The following is a 22,331-nucleotide window of genomic DNA, read 5'->3' on the forward strand; positions in this document are numbered from 1 at the left end:
CGACACGCAGACGAAATCCGTTGGCAGCAAAAGCGGCGCCGTTATGCAGAAGCGTTTTTTTACTTTAAGATTTGCTTTTTTTGTTCGCATTCGTTTTTTAACCGAATGTACATTTCAAAAAGGTTATATTCATTTTAATAAACCGCGATGGTCGCGAGCCATTGCGATTAGGAGGTAGCGCCATCTATCAATATGAACGCCAAACACACCCCACTACTGGACCCCTGTCGTCTGCGTTGCTGCCCGCCGTAGACCCTGGCAAGTTTCTTGGCCTTATTTTTTAAAGAAACAGAGCTACGCTTTGTAATTTTACAAGAAAAAGCCGACCTGTGAAATACACCTTTGGACGAAAAGTTTAGATTGCTATGTGCAGGCGTCGATTTTTACGGTCCATTTTAGATACAGCCTGGTGACTTGAACCACCCTATACATTATAATAACTCTATGGCTAGGCCTAAAAACGGTCGCGTTGGTCTTTGTGCAGAGTGAGCTTCGTAGGGCACTTTTCCTTCGGCAAAAGGCATGCCAAAACCGCCCCAGAAAGGGTTCGCAATTTATAGTGCATGGTTACGTTACTGTGGCGCTCTCACGACCAGTTGTGAGTGCGCCTCCGTTAGTGGAGATGGGCTCTGCCGTGTCATATTGGCACCTAAAATGACATTTGTGCGAAGTGTGTAAATGCCAAAATGTGGGGGCGTAATCAGTGCACCTCCCACATATGTGTCAATATTTGGAGGAAAAAAGTGTGTTCATTATGTGTGTAAATATGGTACATGCAGAAAAAAAAAAAAAGTAGCTAGCTTTAATGCTAGTTTAAAATAGACAGCCATATTTAATACCGTTGAAGATGCTTCAATTGCTTCATCTGCCTCCTCTTCACCTTTCATTTTTGCCTTACTTTTTCGCCTTCTCTTTCATGTCATTCTGGTTGTTTCATTGAAACGTCTCTTGTGGGCTTGAATTTGGACCATGCTCTGTTCACCCCTAAGCTGACGGTGTGGTGGGAGCTACGCGCTTGCTCAGCCAATCAAGCGCCTCCCTTTGATCACTTGACCCTGCTCTCTGCGCATGGGAATGGGCGGAAGCACGATCACACGGGGAAAGATAGATGTATGAATGGTCCAACGGGCATGTAGCTTCCGTCGCACTGTCAAGGCTGGTTCACACATTCGCCTTTGACTCTGGCCAAGTACGTTGCATTTCCTCGTAAGGGAGCATAATGAAATGAACCGACCAAAAAATCAATTTTGAAATTTTAGTGCTAGAAAATAATGCGCAGTCTGAAGAACAAAATTAGGAAGTGGCGAGCGCAAACGAGCACTTCAGGCCATTCAAATATGGAGCCGAAATCCGTACTCCCTGGTGCTTAAAAAAGGCAGGCGCGTGTCTTTTGTATTTATTTATTTAGTTATATACTTTGGAGGCCCCACCATAGGACATTATACGTCTTACAATTGACGGCAAATTTTTGTTTTCTTTTATGAATATTATGCTTTGACATGTAAATCATAATCAGTTTATCGTGTGTTTCTCACTAATCGCTCAAAATTTTCTTGATAGGGGTGTTTGTAGCATATTGCAGCCTAGTTGTTGTTTCTTTAATGTTGTACAATTGGTGCTGACACAGTGAATTTGGCACATAATGGTGTTTTGAATGCACTTAATATTGCACGAGCTGTATTTTGTGAGATCGCTCTCAACTGGTTTGATGGGGAGCGTGTTCTTCCGAAGCTCCACAGAAAATAAGAAATGATGCAGAAGAAAGAGGAACATGATGAAATACTTTGGGAAGTACAAAAAGAAGAGACATGTATTCTACTGTAGCATTCAAACCTTTGTGACCAATGAGTAGGCATAAAATTGTTTTTCTCACACTGACTTTTTTTGCAATTTTCTGAGCTTTGATGAACCTTTACTAAAAAAACTTCTTATCCAATTACACCCAAACTTTAACAGTTTATTATAAAATAGGATGATAATGCAATTAATGAAAGATGCAAGCGAACTGGACAAAATTAACGATAATAATCCCTGGAGAAGGAGAGCAAGCTTTCGTCACCTTCTCACAGCTCGTACCGCAAACGCAGGCCCGCAAACTATGCGACCCCTATTGAGCAGTTAGAAACGCGCCGCAGTCTAGGCACGTCGGTGTTTCCTCGTAAGCAGTTGCGAAAGAACGCAGTGTGCTCGGGCACGGTCAAACGTAAATGCGTGGTCCAGCGTCGGGCTTAGGGGGCGAACGGAGCATAGCATTTGTGACCGTTGTCGCCGATGGAAATGGAGAAAGAGAGACGAGCACGCGTTGCGCACGCAGGTTCCTGATCTTCTCGCTGCTCATCCCCTTTGTGCACCGAGAGGGCGCCATCGGTCAGCAGGCCAGGGATGCCCTGCTCCTGTGCATGTCGCTCTCGCGCAAAAACCAGGGCATCGGCCGCTACATCGCGGAGCACTCAAACTTCTGCCCCGTGAGTTGCGCATGCCATGCCGTGCCCTTGATGCACCGGAAACTTGTCATAGCCGGTCATTTTGCAATGGGACCTCGGTGCCTGGAACGTGTCTGCGGCCGGTGCCAAAGTGGCGATAAATTGCGTCGCGGGAGCCGGCATGGTGCGCTCTCGGACGTCGCTATCCTGGCGCTCAGTTGAAAGAAGGAAAGTGGACGTAGGGGTCGCCATCGTCGTGGCGTCCTGTCTCACGTCCGCTTTGGTTTCCGTCGACCGTCTGGCTGCGGAGCAGCTTACGGTAGAATGAGCGTCTGCCACATTCGCCTCGTTTGGGTGGAGGCGTTTGCAAACGATTGGTGCTTTCGTCACCTTCTCGCGGTTCGTATTGCAAATGGGGGCCTGTAAACTGTGCAGAGCTAAATGTGTCGGTCGGAGGCATGCTCCAGGCACTGTACCGAGACTGGAGGTCTTCCACGACCAAAGTGCGGTGTGCTCCAGAGAAAAAAGAACCGCGCTTTTTGGCCCGGGGAAACAAACTATGCATTGCGAAGAGCTCTAAACTTCCTTGAGAATATGGTGCTAGCGATTGGGATAGAATGCGGACGTTTGAGAACATGACAGTACCTGGATCGAAGGATAATTCAGAAAGAAGAAATTTTTTTGTAAGATGACGTCCGCCTAAACCTAATATTGTTGAAACAAGAACTGACATTGTGGATGCTTGTGGGATGTATATCGATGAAAACCACATGTCAGCGAGAAAGGAAATATTGTTTTCTTTTTCGCTGTCAAGTTTTTCTCAACTAGATAGAGGTTACAGGCACCCACAATGTTACTTCTTTTTCTTTGACGATATTACGCTTAGGTGACGTCAGCTCATGAGAAATTTCATTTTTCTTAATCATTCTTTGACCCAGGCAACGTTACTTTGTTCTCAAAATTTCACATTAAATCCCAACCGCCAGCGTCGCATTCTCATGGAGTTTGAGCTTTCTGCGATGCATAGTTTACTTACCCGGGCCAAAAACACTTTTTTTTTTTCTTGGGGTCTCCCTTACTATTAAATATAGAGCTTGGATCTTTATTGTTGTAAGGCTTAAAGGAGCTGTGCAACAGTTTCAGTGCTTTGCTTAACTAATTTGGGAGTTGGTGTCTCAACCTTTCTGAAGTAAAGAACAAAAAAACTCTTTTGCCTGCATGTCCTAGTTTTTATTTTGAAAAATGGAAAAAGATTTGAGGTTTTCGGCACCTCTCAACTCCTTCACCATCTTCCAAGTCACGTGCGCTGTGTCGTCAATGGGGGTCGTGTGGGGTTCCGGTGAAGAACCATCAGTGAGCAGCAAGAACTCAACCGCTTGCGACCGCGTGACCACGTGCTGGTGGCGCAGCGCGAACAGTATGGTGAAAGGAGAAAAGTCTCATCCGAGTCCGGCCATACCCGTCTGGCTCCGTCCCGCCCCCCCTCCGGCTTCGGGCGGTTCGCGGTAGCAGATAGAGCTGACGGTTTTGTGGACCTAGAATAGATGGCGCTACTAGAACTTCGTATAATAAAAGTTTTGTCGACGATACCAGGTTTTCGACGCATTTATATATATGTTTTAACGACAAGATTTATAGAAAAGTTAACTTTTATCGAGCAGGTATTTGCACAACTTGCTATCTTTCTACAAGACCCCCATTGACGTCATGCCGCGTGTTTCTCGTGGCAGCCGCTTGCGACTGCAGGTCGGGGAATATTCTAATTTTTGCCTCGCGATTTTTGCGGCGGAACCGCAACATTTCGAAGGAAGGAGGTGTGTTTTCTGTCCTTTGTGACAAGATGAACAATGTCAAAAGTAGAATATACCAATTCTTTTAACGTTAAAATCGTTGCACAGCTCCCTCCTTTAATGTGGGTCGAAAAATGGCAGTATTTTGCAAAATCTTTAATTTGGGGTTTTATGGTATTTTATTATTTTTGAATCTCTATATTTGATGTATCAAAATAATTAGTGCCGGTTATGATCGCAAAATTAGTCAAATATGCATTTGAAGACCTCCAGGCAACCCAGAACGGCATGAATTGGAGCCATTTTTCTCCGACGGCCCTTCAAGTTCTGGCGTCGCTCGCCATCACATTAACGTTGACAAGTGGGCCTAGCCGTCTCCTCTCCATTGCAGTCTTCTGTAGCTTCAATTTCTCTCTGTTAACTATTCATAATAATTTTGATTAATAAAGAATGCTGTCTTCTTTTTTTTGTGGCTGTTTTATTGAAATGTTTGGTCCGTCTTTAGGTGCTGGCAACCGGCTTGAGTGGCCTGTACTCGGTACTTCCACGCAAGCTGACAATTGTGGCGGACGACTGGTACCGACTGACGCACGAGGACATTCAGGAGATACCCGAACTGGCCATGTTCCTCAACTCTCTCGAGTTCTGCAATGCCGTCATCCAAGTGAGTCGCCTGTCTGTCTCCCCCCCCCCCCCGTTATCGTCTCTTGCAACACTCGGACATGACTGAGCTAGACAGCGGCAGGCCTTACAGCCTTTGCTCTCGCTTAAAAGCAGTAGAAGCTTTAGTGTTACGCGAGTATTCAAAATTTAGAATAATACGCTATTCAATATTCGCTTTGAGGAGAACTGCAATATTCAGACTCTTTGAAGTGTTGATCGCGGCGGGTTAGCTCTGTTGAGTGTGTTTCTCACCAAGTAACAGTACACTGCGGGAAAGCCATAGCCGCGGAGCTCACAAACTCCTCGGGTATTGTTTCCTGGCAACGCGGAGGTGCTAGTTGGGAAGCGCACTCATGAGACTAACCTGCCGCAATCAACACTTACAAAAATATGCTAGGCAGCAATGTCTCGACAGCCCATGTTCGTCACTCGCGGTTGTTTTTTAGTCGAATTGGAAATAGAGGAAAGGATATTTGCATATAGCGAGGAGATTTATAAATCCCCTCGATTAGGATAGCTGCGACAAATCTGTCATTTACATGCCACATTTTATAGATTTATATTAAAATTAACCGAGCTCAAAAGTAGACAAATGGAAGGTTGGAAACAACCTTTGTGAGTTCAGCTGAATTTTCATTCAAGCATGGTGCCAGGTAGTGAAAGACTTTAAAAAACTATTCGATATTCTAATGAAAATATTCGGCCAAAACCACTATTTTGCTTTGAAGTCGCTTCGAACTCAAAATTTGCTGTTTGCGCATGCCTAGAGGTTTTAGACCGCGTGGGGGGGCGCGACAATGCCACCTTTCCGAATACCGGTTGAACCACCCTGAACAACTGTTCCGACCTGCATGATTGAAACTCTGCACCAGTGCACTCGTACCAAACAACTGGAGATTGAAATACTTTTGGTTTACAATAATTAAATGCTTGCCTATGGAAAATTGTTTTTTGAGAAGATGAAGAAGTGTCCCGCCTAAGTCCCTGCAGGCAGATGGCCTCAAGGCATGTAAATCTAACTACCATGAAATACCGAGGATTCGCCCATTCTACAATAAGCGCCCACCTCTCAATTTCGTAGCGTTCGAAAAATATACGAGGAACATATCTTTATATATGTTGTTGACTAAATGAGCGCCCATCCCCCAGGTTTCCACGATGATCCCCAAATTTTGAGTGGGCGTTTGCTCGAGATTTTATGGTAGTTCGTAAATTCCTCAAGATTCGGCCCCGAAGTGAAGAGGAGAAGACAGTGACATTGGGCTGCCTCCTCAGAACGAGTTAAAGCACTGTAGGAAAAGTCGAGGTCGCAGCAACCCTACTGAGTTGCGATGGGAGAGAGAAACTACCTATCTAGCTCGACCGTTGCTCAGAGTCGGGTCTCTCGAGTTGCTTCCGTTCTTGCCTTGTAGGTTTCAGATCCGATGGTTCAAGAGCAGCTGTTGGAGTACATCTACCAGGGGTTTTTGATACCCGTGGTGGGGCCTGCATTGCATCAGGTGCGTACGTCGGTGGTTGTCCAGAAGGCTACAACTTCCTGTTTGTTTGTGCGCCGTGCCTTCTTTTGTCTCCTTCTAAGTTGCACATTTGTTTCAGTTGCAAACTGTTTTCAGGCTAGGTTCGTAAAGCTCTTGTTTGTTTTTTTTCTTTTTATTATCTTTTCGTTCTTGACATCGTCAGGTAGTTGGCATTTTGAACCCCTTGTCCAAAACGTTAATGTTACGAGAGGTGGTCCTTGGTTTTGGGTATATTGGATCAGTGATTGACCGGCGTATGATAGCGTTGCGGCTTACCCTTAGGATATTGAAATTGCGCCAATTTTCGTAACGTTTTGTTTTATGTCCTCCATTAAGCATCCTAAGCCTTTTCATTTAGGAAAGCATGCAGAAAATTTTGAGAAGCTGTTTTGTAGTTATTTAGGAGCTTCTCTCGAATACCGTGTGTTTGCAGCGATAATAATGAAGTTTACGTAAGACTTAGCTTTAATCGTGAAAAGAAAAACAGTGCCAAAACTCGGTTTGTTTTTCTATTTCATGTGTCAAGCTACACGCCTGGCACATCACACCTAGTTAATGTAGCATTGTCCCGCCTGACTAGAGCCAAAAGCTGGCGCAGACAGTATGCACGCGTGTGTTGGTGTGGGGAAGGAGGTTGCAGTGTTAATTCTGGTCCCTTCTTTCCACTTTTCTTTCTCTCTTTCCCCCTGTCTCTCTCTCTCTCCATCCGTCATAAAATTGGCACGGCCGGGTGGTGTATTCTCAGGACACTGCGGATATAGACATTGAGACACTCGAGAGCTGCAACCTTTTTGCGGTCAGTACCCCACCCCCTTCAGTTGGGAATTTACGTTTGCACCCCCGCCTTTTTTGGCTTGCATGCTTGTATAGCTGCACGTCTAACCACTGACACTAACGCCATTTGCTAGAGTAGTGGGTAGAAGGAAGGCCGTAGTTAAGTCGTAACACTGCTTGGGGCCTTTTGCCCGGCATTTTGTGCACCCGCTTTATTTCTCCTAGTTTTTGCCCGCTTTTGCTCGCCTTCGCCCGTACGTCGCTGCACGTGTTTGCTGCTGCGTCGACGAGGGAATAGGTAGAGCTCCTTCAGTTGTCACCATTATTTATAGGCTGCTTTTTTTTCATACTTTTTATTGGGAGTAGAAGACTGTTTTTAATTTTTGCTTTATTTTATAAAGGCAGAACAGTGTACAACGTAGGTATCATTGTTTTTTTCCTTGTCACCCAACTTTGTCTAGTTACAGAAAAGATTTAATCGAAGGTTTATGTTTGAGCAGTTTTTTTTTCCCAATTGAAAGAGAAAGTTGCGTGCGATACAAAGTCTGCTTACTTGCGGTGAAATACATTTCTAGCATGGGACAGTTTGTGGTGTCCATTTTTGTCTGGCGGCCCGCCGTCTATACTAACCTCTGTTCTGTTGGCTGCACAACACTGGGGCAACGAAAACTATGTACACATTCAAAAGAATTGTCGCCTCGTTGCGACAAGCGGAATCTGTTTTCTGTTCTACGTATTTTTTAAACTAACCCATTCACTGCGTCACATACTATACTCACTGTCACATCAAGGGGAAAGGAAGTTTTGCACATTATTCAGATGCTGTATGAAGTAGTTCTTACAAAATTTGGTTGTCAAAGGAAACACTTGACACTTTGACAAACGAACGAGCAAGCCTCAATAAAATAATAAATCTAATCTAAGATGCATCTACATACATCTCAATTCGAGATTAGTAAGGTAACTCTATGCAAAGAGCCAAACTTTTTTTGACTACAGTTTTTGGGGTGAATACAAGTATATTTGACCAGGGCCGGTATGCTGGTGAATGCGGGTGTACCGACCCGGCAGTTAAAATAGTTGCAAAAGGGATTTCGAAGTCATGTCGCCGGCTCCATGGGAGGAAGAAAGTACTTAACGTTCCAGCCAATTCCACTCGGCAAATGTAAGCCTCCCCCAACATTTTCTTTAGACCTTTCCCAGAAATAAATTTATATGCCACTCCTAAAATACGGAAACGCAATTATTTTACTCCATTTCCAACTCGCTCACCCTCTTTCTACGCGCAAAATCTGACTCGAATAATCGAAACGAGGACTTGCCTGAAGCGCTGGGTACCTTTAGCTTCCTGCACTCACGGGGTCAGTCACGTGACCTCAAAATCCGCCTTGTGGCTGTTTCAACCCCCGGGGAGACTCCCGCATTCACCACCAAACCGGCCCGGACATCGAGGGAAGAATTTGCCTGGTGTCCGACTCGCGAGGACACAAAACTGACCTCCCGTCTCGTGTCTTGCATGAAAACGACCATATCGGGTTGAACGCTTTTCGTGGAGCGTCGGTAAAGAGACGGCAATATGTGCCTCCAAGCTTTGAAGGCGAAGCATGAAACGAGACTACACATGAAGCAGCATGCTGAAGCATGGTGGCTCTGTCGATACTGGGTACAGTCATGTTTTGGATTGCGCATTTCTTGCAGAACACCATGGAAGAGATTGTGACTGCCACCTCCTACCTGGACCTGTTCCTTCGGACGGTGACGGAGCCACAGCTACTCTTGGTGTTCTTCCGGTTCCTTCTGACCGAAAGATACGAAGGTCACAGGATCCTGACAACCTTGATCAGTCGCATCGGTGGACTTTCGAGGGTGAGTGGTGAACCACAATGCTTGTTTTTTAGCGTGGAACACATTCTTGGTGAGGGTAACTTCGTGGAAACGTAAGACGCAAGAGCGTTGCGCCAAAGAGACCGGTCGTACGATGTCACCGTTGTGTCGGGACTCCCTTGTGGGTGGCGCCTCGCTCCTATTGGCTGGCTCGAGAGGTCATGTGACTGTAGCAACAACCACATAGGAAGAAGGGAGAAGTTTCGGAACGAGTCCAGATAGGACGTCGAAATTCCGGTGGGGCATCGCGGATCTCCCAGCAGGGGCATTATCGAGCTAAGGATCTGCGTGCAGGTGCACACCTCGTTACCTTGAAGACGTGTGGGCAAATGAGGACGGTTCCTCGTGCTCCTGTCATGCTGCGCCATCTCACGACGTTTGTCGGAAATCTAAGCGAACCTCGACCTCCATTCAGACACCTCGCTCCTCTTCCACCGTGGCGACAATCAGGAGCGCAAGTTTGTCCGCTTTAGGGAACAGGGATTACAATGATGTGAGGACGCTGAGCTCTTATTAGCTGATTGAGAAAAATAGTGGGTAGGCCTCAAGGCATCCAGCACTGAGGTCTGCACACTATCCTTTGCATCAATGCCAATCAAAACTCGGCGTCATTCTGACGTCATCGCAATTCCTGCAAAAGAAGCAGACAACTTGCTCTCTGCATTGGTTCTCGTCAGAATAAGAGGTACGAGTCTCGGCACATAAACGACCGTGCTAAGATTTGCCGATTCAAACATGTTCTGTCTATGACAATTCTCTCGGGTAGAACCAAAGCAGTGCCGCAAATTACTGAATATAAAAAATATTGATCTAAAAAAATTAATCAAGTCTCTTCTTTTGTTTCTTAGTTTGGATTATTTTATGCAACTAGCACAAGCATACTAGATGATGCAGCTTTAATACAATTATGTTTTACAATGTTAAATTTATCGCTTCGCGCTTTCGTTTTGTGACGTATCGGTAGCTTTTTTGTTACTCCATGAGTGGGAGATTACGAGAGGTCCACCGGAGACTAAGCGATGAAAGTGTTAATTGCATAATTTTGGGAACAGGATCTCACTGTCAATGTGGAAAGGAATGCTTTGCTCGTATGCTCATAAAAAAAACATGGAAGTTCTTTTTAATATTATTTCTAGCTGTGTCTGGTGACCATGGCGTTGTTTCGGACCCTTCTCGACTTCAACTGCGAGGACATCATGCTGGAGCTGGTCCTCAAGTGAGTGCCTTCCCCAAGTTGAAGAGACATCCGCTTTAAATGCACATTTCTGAGGAAACCTTACGCACTTATGCATCAGTCCTTCGGTGTGTAAGCGACCTAGCAGGTGGCACCAATCTGTTGCGGTACGCAACAGATTGGTGCCATCTGCCCAACGCATTGCCCCACAGGGGTAATACGTTGGGTGCATTGCCCCCCGTATGCATAATTGAAGCAGGTACTGCGTCAATTATGCATACAGGGGGTAATGCACCCAATGCATGTGATACAATATATTGGCTTCTGAACTGCAAATACAGTTACCAAAGGTCTTATTGTGTTTATACGCACATAATAAGAGAAACATTTTAATTGAAGCAATGCTACTACTCAAGTCATTGGTTGACCGCAGGAAGAGGACTGTTAGATAAAATAATTGTGCGAATTGGTTTTAAACTTGATTGAAGACTTTGTGAATGGTGACAAAAACTTTTGCTAGAATTTCCACAGCAGTTCCCACGCGTAAACGACTTGATTCTTGTGAAGACCAAATTTTCGTGAATTCCGCAACTCGGATAATATTGTGAAAAATAGATTTCATGGATATATTACTCTATGGTAACGAATGCATAGCAAAACCACTCCCAATTGCAAATAATTAGTGCCTGCGAATAATTCCTGAGGGCAGAAAAGCAAGAGATCAAGTATAACCGTATGTGAGCGATTTGGCGAGCAACGAGACAAGCGACGCAAACGTGGGCCCATTGTTGCTCAGTCGGTTGCACGACGAGGCAAACCGCGTGAAAGTGACGGGAGCAAGGGACCACTTTTCAGTGTTGATTGAGCTTTTGAATTCAGTGCTTCATACTTGGCGTGGAAGTGAGACATGTCCCAAAGAATCCTCTCTCGCTCCACCTCATCAATGAGGTGTTCGCTGAAGCGGTGATTGTAGTTGGGGTTATTACCCATCGCAAACGGTAATGAAACGAAGTTTCTCAATAACGCGTAACCGAAAACAGCCGCGCAGTCGCGTGTGCAAAGTTGTCGCTTGTGCAAACCGATAGTGACATAAAACGGAACGTTTCGTGCTATTGGCTAGTTGCTTCAGCCACTCCGGGCAATGAACGACGTGTTCCAGAAATCTAGAACCAAGCGATGCGACGGGCGACAGTAACAAATCTTTGTCGCTCGTCGCTGACTTTTGTTGCTTGTTGCCGCCGCTCGTCTCGTCACTTGCTTACATGCAGTTCAGCCTTCACTCTTAGCAAAATTTGCAAAACACATATGAAGTCATTTACAGTAAAGAAACGATTACGCAGTACAAGTCAATCCTGCAAAATGTCGCCGAAATGCTGTTGCATTTCGACGACATTCTGCACAGTGATTTCGGCATCAATTTTTTTACAGCAAAGCTGTTACGCACTAGGATCTGGGAAAATATGTGTCCGCGGATGTTGACAGAAAACTCTCCATTGGTTGTAGCAAGTAGGAATAAATAAAAATAAAAAGATGGGACAACCAGCGTGAGTCAGCATTCCTTGGCCTTAGATAGTGAGGTCCTGATCCCTTGCTATCACGTCTAGGCATCGTCCTCGAGGTTGTCCTAGAAGTCGTCCTTAAGGTCGTCCGAAAGATCATCCTAGGCGTCGTCCTCGAGGTCGTCTGAAAGGTCGTTCTCAAGGCACCGTCCTTGAGGTCGTCGTAGACATCGTCCTAGAAGTCATCCTAGAAGTCGTTTTCGAGTTTGTCCTAGATGTCATCTGAGAGATTGTTTTAGGCGTCGTCTTAGAGGCCGTCCTAGACATCCTTGAGGTTGTCTTAGAAGTCGTTCGAGAGGTCGTTATAGGTGACGTCCTAGAGGTCGTCCTAGATGTCCTAGAAGTCGTCCTTGAGGTTGTCCTAGATGTCTTCCTCTAGGCGGCGTCCTCGAGGTCGTTCTTGAGGTCGTCCTATACGTTGTCTTCTATACTTCGTTTCAGCTTCGGTCCGAGCGCGGCCGATGTTATGAGCCGAAGGGCCAATCAAACAGCGAAAGAGGCACAACGTCATGGCGTGCCCTCTGCAGTTGATAGGACCAGCGTGCTCTCTGTGCGTGCTCCTTCGCCGGCTAGTCCTATCAAGCGCAGAGCGCGCGCCATGACGTTGCACTCTTTACGCTGTTTGATTGGCCCTTTTGCTTGTAACATCTGCCGCGCTCGGACGGAAGCTGAAACGAAGTATAGGCGTCCCGTCGAGGTCATTTTCGATGTCGTCCTAGAAGTTGTCCTTGAGGTTGTCCTAGACGTCGTCCTCTAGGCATCGTCCTAGACATCGTAAAAATAAGAGCTTCGCTGGTTCTCCATCTTCTTGTGAAGTGGAAGGGCTCTACAATATTTTGTTATGTTGGTTTGAAAGAGAAGGTTATGTGCACTGCCATTCTTTACAACCTCCCGCACTGCAGGTACCTGGTTCCCTGCTCGCACGTGATGGTGAGCCAGCGCAGCCGCGTCTGCGACGTGGACCTCTACAGCTGCGCTGCGGAGAAGTTCCTCTCCCTGGTGCCGGCCTGCTGCTCATGCGCAGAAGACGCGCCGACACCGCTGTCCTCCCTCCTGTCCGTCGAGAAAGTGACGCGCGGAGGAAGTCTCCAAGTTCGCAGCCGCCGACCCCGCCGCTCCTTCTCCGGAGTCCTGGGCAGCTACGAGGCGGGAGATGCTCCGCGCGGACTCCCATTGTCGCAGACGATGATGGCGCTCAACGGAACATCGGTGCCGTCTTCAGCGCCAAAGGGCTACACGGGCTACCACCTCTACCTCGCAGATGCGCGCAGTGGTGTTCGTTCGACGCGACGCGCCTGCTTGAACTGGTCTTCGTCGTACGACGGCGCTTCAGATCTAAATGGCGTTGCTTCTGCGACGACGAGGGTCGAGGCGAAAGCAGACGATGCGAAAGCAGACGACGCAAAGACGGACGAAGCATTGGCGGAGGACTGTTCGGTCTCGGCAGGGGACTCCGGGATCTTCGTGACGCGGGAGTGGTCGACGGCGGCGGCGGGCGGAAAGGGAGGCTTCGACGCGTTTGGAAGCCCCAACATCGGTCCGTTCCTGGGCGTGCTACTGGCCCGACTGGAGATGATGCCGCAGAACGACGTCTACACGAACCTGCAGTTGACGGCGCTCATTGGGCGGCTAGCGCTGTACCCACAGCCGCTGCTGCGCTCGTTTCTGCTGAGTCACTCCCTCGTGTTCCAGCCGAGTGTGCGGTCCCTCTTCCAGGTTTGTGTGGCTTACGAGTTTCGTGCTGCTTCGTTAAAACGCTAATTATAAGCAATGCAGCTTACTTTCAAGGCCGGTTCACACACGCATTGCAGCACTGAGAATGCAGAATCGGTGCTGCATCAGCTCTACTGTCGGTACTAGCTCAGTGCAGTAAACTTTCACTTGAGCGAACGTCGGAATAGCGAATATTCTAGTTCAACGAACTTGATCAGTGGACCCAGGATTATTTTTGCAATCAGTTCAACGGAGTTTTGTGCTCTGCAGTACTGGTGTAGCTGATGCCCGCCGCCCCACCGCCTCTGCAGCGGCGGCGTATCATTGCTGGCGTTCGTAGCACCCCCGAGGCAAAGCAGCGGTGCGGTAGACAAAAACGATCCACGTGGTGTGTCTGTTTTTTCTTTGTCATCGGTTCTTTTCGGCCTTCTTAGCTTTGGTAACAACGGCAGGACGGCAGTTTGTGCGCCCACTTTCGTAATGAGTGCGACGAAACGGAAGCGGCTGTCTCTATCAGGCAAGCTCAAAATCCTTCAGCGTCTGGACAACGGTCTAGGGCAAGCGGACGTTACAGAGGACTATGGGATTGTACTGTCGACGTTGTCAACGATAGTGAAACAAAAGTCGAAGCTTGAAGGAGAAGCTGCGTTCAATCCCAACAGAAAACACTCTGCATGGGATATTTCGAGCCAGTGGACGATGCCGTTGCGGTATGGCTTCGTAGCTGCAACAAGCTGTGCCAGAGGACGTGCAAAAAAACATAGACTCTCTGGACAGCTTTGTTACTTCATGCGCTTTAAAAGGGCTGGTGCCAATGAAAATTAGTTTTTTTTCAAAATGAGAAAGGCAGCAACATAACTGTTATGCACTTTGTATAAATCTATGTACATGACTCCATAAATTGCATTTGACACTTATAACTCGATGTATGCTGTGCCCTATGTCGTTCCATGTTCTAGTGCAGTGGTTGTCAACTATCTATGTTTCGCGGACCCCTTGTGGTTCGGCGGAAATGATGAAGGACTCCGTTCGTGGCGAAGGGAGGGGAAAGGTATAGGTTCAATATAATAATGAAATGATTTAATAAATGTATATCACTAAGGGCTGGTGTGAAGTAGCCCGAAAACTGGAAAATTTCTCCCCGATCAGAAAAAATACAACTTTTATTGCCGGGCTTTACTGATGAGGCAGGGCTTCGCGGACTCCCATTTGAGAACCACTGTTCTAGTGAGTATATTCAGTTTAGTGAACTTTCAGTTAAGTGAACTATTTCCTTGGGTCCCTCGAAGTTCACTCTAGTGAGAGTTTACTGTACTGAGTTGGCACTCCATGGTGTGTAAGCAGAAAATGACAGGGTCACACTCATTGTAGCACTGAGTTACCGCCGCAGTGGATGTTCGAACGGTACTTAAGTCTGTTTGAGAACCCCTGGCCCGGCGTACGGGCATTCTGACGAAACGTTTGCACTGGCTGCAGGTGCTGGGCTCACTGAAGCACAAGGTGGATAGCCTGTCCTACACACTGCCAAACTTCGAGGAGCTGTTGTCCAGGGCGCGCTTATTCTTCGCGACGAGGGAGGAGAGGCTACTCGCGGACGCACCGCCAAGGCTCTACGGAGACAAGCCCGTGCACCGCAGCCACAGCTTTGGGCCGGACCTCAACAGGGGTGAGTGCGTTCGACAACCGCTCGAGGCTAGCAAGACGCTCTGGCGGCGATGCCGATGCAAGCAACGCTGTTCCGCTTGAAACGCTGTTTGGGGGCCTTGTCTTTTAGGTGGTATACCATAAAATCTCCAGCAAGTGCCTACCCAAAATTTTGAGCTAATCGTGTAAAACGGGGGGACGGGCACCCCTTAGGTCGACAATATATAGAGATACCCTATTATCTCCGACTATTTTCTGGATGTTACAAAATTGAAAGGTGGGTGCTCACTATGAAATGGGCAGACGCTCTGTATTTTACGGTACTTCAATCCCCACCCCTGCCCATTTCTATCTGGATAAGCATTGTACCGGCATGTGGTCGAGCGTCATTACTGCAGTGTTCGATAAAGTACATCTAAAAATTACCGAAAGTGCAAAGTAAATGAGAGGTTATGTACCTCAAGGGATGTAGTAAGTACAGAGTACTCTAGGAGCAACTTATTTAAAGTAAAGTAAAGTACTTTCAAAGTACAAACACTTTTTAACACAAGCTTTCATGATGCTCTTTCATTCTCTTATGGGTTTTTTTTTAACTGGTGCGCACGCTCCGAGAGTAATCAGGGGTGCATCAGTTATTTTCGGAAATGGCGGAGAATATTGGATAAAGTCAAGTGGCCACACAGCACAGAGCAATCCACTTATAACGATACCGCATGTAACGATGTACTGCCTATAGCGATCAGTTTCTAGAGTTTCTAGGCTAGAAACAATCAGTTTCTAGTCCAGATACAACGATAATCGGTTATGACGATTGAAATTTCGTGTTTTCTCATTATCGTTATAAGTGTATTGCACTGTATTTGTTTTACTCTCGCTGACAAACTACTTAACAGATTGAACTTATAAGGCACTTATTTGTTGAGAAAGCATCATTTTGTGATACAAATTTAACGAGGACAAATTTAAGCAATGTACTTTGAAGTCGGGAGTTGTACTTTCCTCGGGAATTACCAGAAAAAATAAGTGCAAATACACACTCGGAGAATGTACCATACTTGGAGTGATTTACAAGTTTTCTAAGCCTACTCGAACTAGTAATTTAACTACAACGTAGTAAAGAAATTTCGAACACTGCTAGTGCGAGATGCACGTCAAAGACCCCAGGGTAGCGGTAGTTCTGCACCGGCTAAATTCCTTCGTATGGCGGAGCACCGGACGCCCATTGGGGTCGGCTCCATCCCCGCCCCCAGAAACGTTGAGACGGTCAATGGCGGAGCACAACGTATTGCCCGTGCTTCCCGACACTGTATCTCGAGTTTGGAGGGTCCCATTTTCTAATTGCAACGATCGCCACTCTTGCCTGCCCCGCACTAGGCACCAAAATGGTAACGGCAACAAGAAAATTGGGGAATAGGGTGCGTTCTTGTGTCACAAATTGTTTTAGTGAAATTACGCTATATCCGACGGCAGCGGTGTTACGCTTCTATTAATTTTCAGCATCTGTGCCCAAAGAATGATTCGGGTCGTTACGTTTAGCCAGTGAGCCGTAGTGTCATTCCTCGTGGTAACTTCGGTGGTGCCGTCCGCAGGAGAACCGAAGAGGCGCAGCCTGGGCAGCCTGTTCCGGCGGCTGGGGCCGCCCAAGGCCACACCGAGCCCCGTGCTGCTAGAAACCGACCAGCACCATTACAGGTAACATTTGGCTGCCTGGTATCGGCGTACTCGTAAATGATCTGTTCCAACATAAAGCTTTTGCTATAACCGCCGACAAGATGAGAATGGCAGGGCATCGCTTTCGAATGCCCAGTCCTCGGGAAACGGACCCGTTGCCTTCCATTGTGCCTTGGCTCGGCACGCGCACCGAGGCTCCCGAGACGTTGAAGCGTTGTCGGAGGCTGGAAGCTTACGCCAGAGGGGGGGGGGGGGGGGGGGGGGGGGAGGAGGAGGGAGAAACGACTTCTTCGAAAGGACGGCGAGCGTGCAGGCGAGTTGGTGAATGCTCGATGTAACCCGAAACGAGAAAGGAAAAAGGAGACAGTTAAAGAAATGAAAGACATTTACAATCTGCTGTAATGCTAAATTAGAGTGCAGCTCTTGAGTAGGAGGAGGAGGGGAGGGTATGGAGCGGAGGGTATTCCTCTCCTCCTCCTCCCCCTCCCTCCCTCCTTCGTGACGTCACTCGTGAAGGTTGAGACCTTCACGAGTGAAGGTCGTGACCTTCCCGAGTAACTTTTGTGACATCACTCGTGACCCTCGTGACGTCATTATGGGAAACGTCCCATAACGCCACGTGCAGTGATAGCGCCGCCGCTCAAGCCGGAAACGGACGCCTAAGAGCTCCGCTCTCAAAGAGGGAGAACAATTACCGTTTTTAAGACATTGTGTTTGTCACTCTGATTATGCATCATTGTTTTCCTTTTCTGTCTCGAGCTCAGTTGTGTCGAGCGAAACTCCTCCCAACCACGCTCATCTTGCCAGGGGCTAGTTGCAACGAGGGTTACCAGGAGCAGCACGGCGTTCAGTTCTAAAAACTCAACGAGTGCTGCTGCCGTTAGTTGTTCTGGGAAGTAGGAAGTCTGACGAAATCTCTGCGGAGCAAAGAACGCGACGCGTGACCGTTGTCGACGACGCGATTGGTTGCAGGTTTTTTCCGAGGCCCCCCACGAGCGAGACAAGCGAAGAGGACGTGCGGCTCGAATCGGTCAAGACGCAGAATGCGGTGCTGTGCGCGGTGGTTCTGGAAGAGTTCCTCAAGGAGTTGGCGGCCATCAGCCAAGAGCATGCCATCCAGCAACTCTCCTCGTGACCGCCGGGCTCCGTCGTCGTCCGCTTCTCAATGGACATGGCCTCTGGACGCTTTTCCCACGGGAGGCGACGCTCTGTAATACCGCGGCGCGAATGGCCTACTGTTACTGTTTGTTGTCAAGTAGCGCCGTTGTTGGCTGAAAGAAAGTAGAGCTTACAGGTCGTCTGCCACGAGCAACGGGTTTTTCGTTGAACCTTAGCATTGCTCACGAAATTTGCTAAGAGCTGGCCACGTCGTCTTTCGGTCTCAAGTCTGTATAAAGTTAGTGTACATAGGGTTTGTTTGGGGAGCAGAGCCACCTTGTATCGCGGGAGCAACTTTGAAAAACACAATAGACGCGCGACCACTCGAGCAACTGCTGCAGACCAATTTATGAGGACAAGCAAAACGTTCTAGACTGTGGTTCAGTCTCTTTTGCTCATGGTTTGAAGGTAGAAGTTACCCTGTCGCCTCGCAAACACGTTTTTTGTGGACAGCGTCACTTTTCAAACGTGATTGAACGGTAGGTTTCTGGAATTGCGTGTCTTTACCCGTTCTTGCATCGGAACGTTGCGAACGTTCCTCTTAGCTCAAAGACTGTGACCGTCTCCAATTGTGACTCAGATTACAAGTGTAGCGGGTTTCTTGCTTAAAAGATAAGTTGAGAGATTGGGAGTGTGCAGTTCTGTGTTGTTGGCAATGCTCAGCAGTTCCTGAATCCTCAGGTGCAGGAAGACGAGTGCTTTAGAGCATTGCACCGAAGCGCTGCAGTATAGCCATCTTGTAGGAAGTTACGTCGACAGTGGCTTGGGATGGAAGGATGATGGCATCAGATGTGCTTCTACAAGTTAAATGCATTCGAGACAACAGGTTTCGTGCTTTTGGAAGTGGGTTAGTTTTGTACATATGGTAGTATTTCAGTTACCGACTACTAATAAAATAATTTTTTTAAGCATATTTTAGAGATTTATTATATAATGTTTAGCATTTCGAGACATTGATGAATTTGGACGAGATAGTAGTTTTGCAACCACATCATTTTGAGCCGAGGTTTCTTTGCTGTGCTTTTTGTAAAGGTAGCAAAGAGACAGTTTAGGTATTAAAACAAAGGTATGCAAGTATGAAGCATTGTGTGATGTTTCCTGTATATATAGACGAATACTGGTAGCAAAAATTATTTTTGCGACATTCTTTTGGTGTGCAGATGCATTTGTAGTGACCAGTTTATGTGTAATTTCGTGACGGAAGAGAGTTTTCATACGCAGCTTCTGTGGTTTGACATACGTTTTAAAGAGGCAGAGGACGATAAAGTGAAAGTTTGTTTGTCTTATCCGGTGTCCGTTCACAGGTGCGTTAGCTGCATTGGCAAGAGCAGGCAGGAGGCAAAAAGTCTGAAGCCAAAATTTATGAAAGCTAGCCAAAATTTTTATGATTTGTCTACATTGTGGCTTTTCTGCGTTATCGGCTTTGTCTTAATAGTTCTTAACAGATCAGCAAAAGAAAACACTTTCGCCTGTTATTCCCATTCGATTCTGCTCGTGAGAACCAGTGCTCCGTGACCAAAAGCTCTAAAAAAAAACATGAACTCGCCGCTTGAGCACAGTGTGTAGACGGGATAAACCTTGTGATATACGTCCACAGTTGAGATGTTCCATTCCCTGTTGAATACTTTGTGCCTAGTTGTTGTTTTGCTGTAACGATTGCAGTAGTAGTACTGGCTCGTAGCACAGCCTGTTCTTACTTGTTTTCGGGTGCATGTGCATGCTCACGACTCGAGGCCTTGTGCCAGCTTGTCGGATGCCATGGATGGAGGATGCGGGGAGTATTGTGCGCAAAGAGGCCACGTTGAACATGGCGAGGTATTGGAGTTAGAAAGTCCCAGGATGCACCATTTGCATAAGTTATTGCAAGGACGCCAGAGGCTTTAGTTTGCGGTGTGCTACCACGTTAGCTGGCAAGGTTAAAGCGTCGCAAAGAAGCGGCCTCGCTGGCGCACATACTTCCGTGCAGTGGACTGCGCGCAAAGGTTTCTCATCTCGACTCCATGGCACCTATGCCAGTTATGCATTAATTTATTTAGGACGACAAGAGTTATTTATGAATTGCGGCATATAGTGATTGCGCCGACTCGCTTGATCTCCAGTGTTTTTCTTGTTCTGTTGCTGCCTCGAGTATTTGCTGAATGGTTCGAGCACCGTTGTGTACCAGTGCATTCAGCCGAAGTGACGCACGACAATGTGGGACGCGACACAAAAATGTACAGCTAGCGTTTTCAACTAGGCTACATTTGGCCGTGATGGCAAGAAACAAGGCAACGCCTCTGGGGAAGATCTCTCGTGCAATCTAAAAAGCATCTGAAGCAGCGTCTGTCTTTTTCAGAGGCCAGTTTTACAGTGGCAGCGATTTCTAAATTTGTTTATAGTTTGCAGGATGCTTTTTTCTGGTGTTGCTTTCATGAAACCAAATGTTCACCAAAACAGTGATGTCAACAAAATGTGCAGATACCGCATCTTTTTCAGTTTCTTGAAGAAAGAGTTCGTACGAGGATGTCTCGACGTAATTTTGTCTGGTTTTCATTAAATATTTGTTATTGGAATGTGTTCTTTCTCTTGTATTTTCTAGACAAGAATGTTGCCTTCTGAATCTACCACAGTAATTTGATGTTGCACCCACCTTTCATTACCCTGAGTTCTCGTACACACAATACTTGTAACGGAAGGAAAATGCATTCGTACGGAGGTTCCTCTCAGAATGTCAAAAGCTCACACATTCGAGACGGAGTTTGTAGATTTAGAAATCATATGTCGCTATATCATATTTCAATTCTTCCGATATGTCCCGAAAGATGAACTGTTAAAATGTTACAGCTATGTCCTGAATGCTCATTGTCAAAGAAAGAGTATTTTTCACCGGCTGGCCTGGCATGGCAATCAACCTGCTCAGAATTTTCTCAGCGTTTTGCAAATAAATGTGGACATCGTCATCATTATTGTTCCGCAACTTACCAATCTCATCTTCCTTCTCATTTGCGCACCATGACCAATGGACAGTGTCAAATTGCTGGTTGCAGCCGCATTACGTTTGCCCAGTATAAGACCATTAACCCCTTGCCTACTAATAGCGAGTGTCACTCGTGCCGCCATTTACGGACCATAAAACCCGACCACGAGTGCGACTCGTGTTTCGGTTTCAGAGCTTGTTTTGTGAGCTCTGCGGCAGATGGCAGCACTACCCCTGTTGCTCCTGTTTACCTTTGGTTCTTTTCTTGTTTGCTTTGCCTTTTGACAGATAGAGGGCGCTCCATTAACAAAATTAAGCGCGCTATTGTAAGCAAGCGCGCCAAAAACATGTCTTCGGCGCGGAGGTCTGCTTTGGCGGACGAAGATATACAAAGACTTCTTTTTGAAAGTGATGAATGCGCCAGTATTTCTGACGACGAATCCTGCTGCCTTTCCGATTACTCGGAATCCGATGAGAGTTCAACGGACAGTGAGAAAAGTGTTGAAAACGATGCGAATCCTGGAAGCATTTCATCGACTTCAGCATCTGCACGTCAGTGGAACTGGGAGAAGAGGGACAACCAGCCTGCTCAGTTCACCTTTGTAGAAACCCCAGGTGTGTCAGCAAGGGTTCAACGCAGTCTTGGTGAGAAGACAAGCGCCTTGTCGACCTTTTCCGTGTTTGCAAGTCATGATTTTTGGGCGTCTGTCTCTGCTGAGACAAATCGCTAGGCCGAACAAGAGATGGGCGACGAGGATCGTCCCAAGAAATGCTATGAGGAGCAATGGTTTGACACCACTCCGGATGAGATGAAGGCATACTTTGCCTTGTGCATCATTATGACGCAAGTGAAAAAACACACAGTCAAAATGAACTGGTCCAAGAGGTCCATAGTGGAGACCCCAATTTTCGGCAAAACGATGTCCTATGTGAGGTTTCTGCTAATCTCTCGATTTCTATCATACTGTGAAGAACTACTGAAGAAGAGGAGACGACCAGAAGTCCTGGTATAGAGCACGAGACTACGCCTGAAAGCCAAGGAAACGTTTTTCTTTATTTTGACGCAAATTGCTTGATTTAAATAAAGCTTTCTGTGCGATCTTTAAAGAAGAATAATGAGTAGGCAAGGGGTTAAAGAACTTGCAAGTGCTTAACTGTATTATGGCAAAGCTTTGTTGAGCGAAAAACAACAAACATGGGGATCAGCATGTGCCACCCCAGGGACGGTTTGTTAGTGAATGCGGCTATTTCTCCCAGCAGGTATGAGGGATATTTTTCAGGCCACGTGACCTGTTTGGAGGGCAGGTCACGTAGCATTCGAACTGAGTCCGCTCAGGAGACGTAAACCTTGCCCATTTCTTTATTTTATTTCTCGCTTAACACAACTTTTTCCTGGATGTGCAGC

General features: G+C 46.8%; 1 protein-coding gene across 5 annotated transcripts in view; it reads left to right on the plus strand.

Moving 5' to 3' along the window:
- Nucleotides 1–20,522, plus strand: part of LOC8044066 (FHF complex subunit HOOK interacting protein 1B) — a 33,731-nt gene extending 13,209 nt beyond the window's left edge. For 2 of the 5 annotated variants that reach the window (XM_029978973.4, XM_029978971.4), the window contains 10 exons: nucleotides 2,315–2,465; nucleotides 4,719–4,877; nucleotides 6,289–6,375; nucleotides 7,139–7,189; nucleotides 8,866–9,033; nucleotides 10,188–10,267; nucleotides 12,687–13,500; nucleotides 14,974–15,163; nucleotides 16,731–16,833; nucleotides 17,785–20,522. In XM_029978973.4, coding sequence (XP_029834833.2) covers nucleotides 2,315–2,465; nucleotides 4,719–4,877; nucleotides 6,289–6,375; nucleotides 7,139–7,189; nucleotides 8,866–9,033; nucleotides 10,188–10,267; nucleotides 12,687–13,500; nucleotides 14,974–15,163; nucleotides 16,731–16,833; nucleotides 17,785–17,947 — 1,966 coding nt within the window. In that variant the 3' untranslated portion in view covers nucleotides 17,948–20,522. The remainder of the gene's footprint in view (nucleotides 1–2,314; nucleotides 2,466–4,718; nucleotides 4,878–6,288; nucleotides 6,376–7,138; nucleotides 7,190–8,865; nucleotides 9,034–10,187; nucleotides 10,268–12,686; nucleotides 13,501–14,973; nucleotides 15,164–16,730; nucleotides 16,834–17,784) is intronic. The other 3 variants (XM_029978972.4, XM_029978974.4, XM_040218719.3) reach the window with 2 other exon arrangements.
- The last annotated feature ends 1,809 nt before the right edge of the window (nucleotides 20,523–22,331 follow it).

The sequence above is a fragment of the Ixodes scapularis genome, unplaced genomic scaffold (assembly GCF_016920785.2).
Source record: "Ixodes scapularis isolate PalLabHiFi unplaced genomic scaffold, ASM1692078v2 PGA_scaffold13__105_contigs__length_92229423, whole genome shotgun sequence".
NCBI classification, from domain to species: domain Eukaryota; kingdom Metazoa; phylum Arthropoda; class Arachnida; order Ixodida; family Ixodidae; genus Ixodes; species Ixodes scapularis.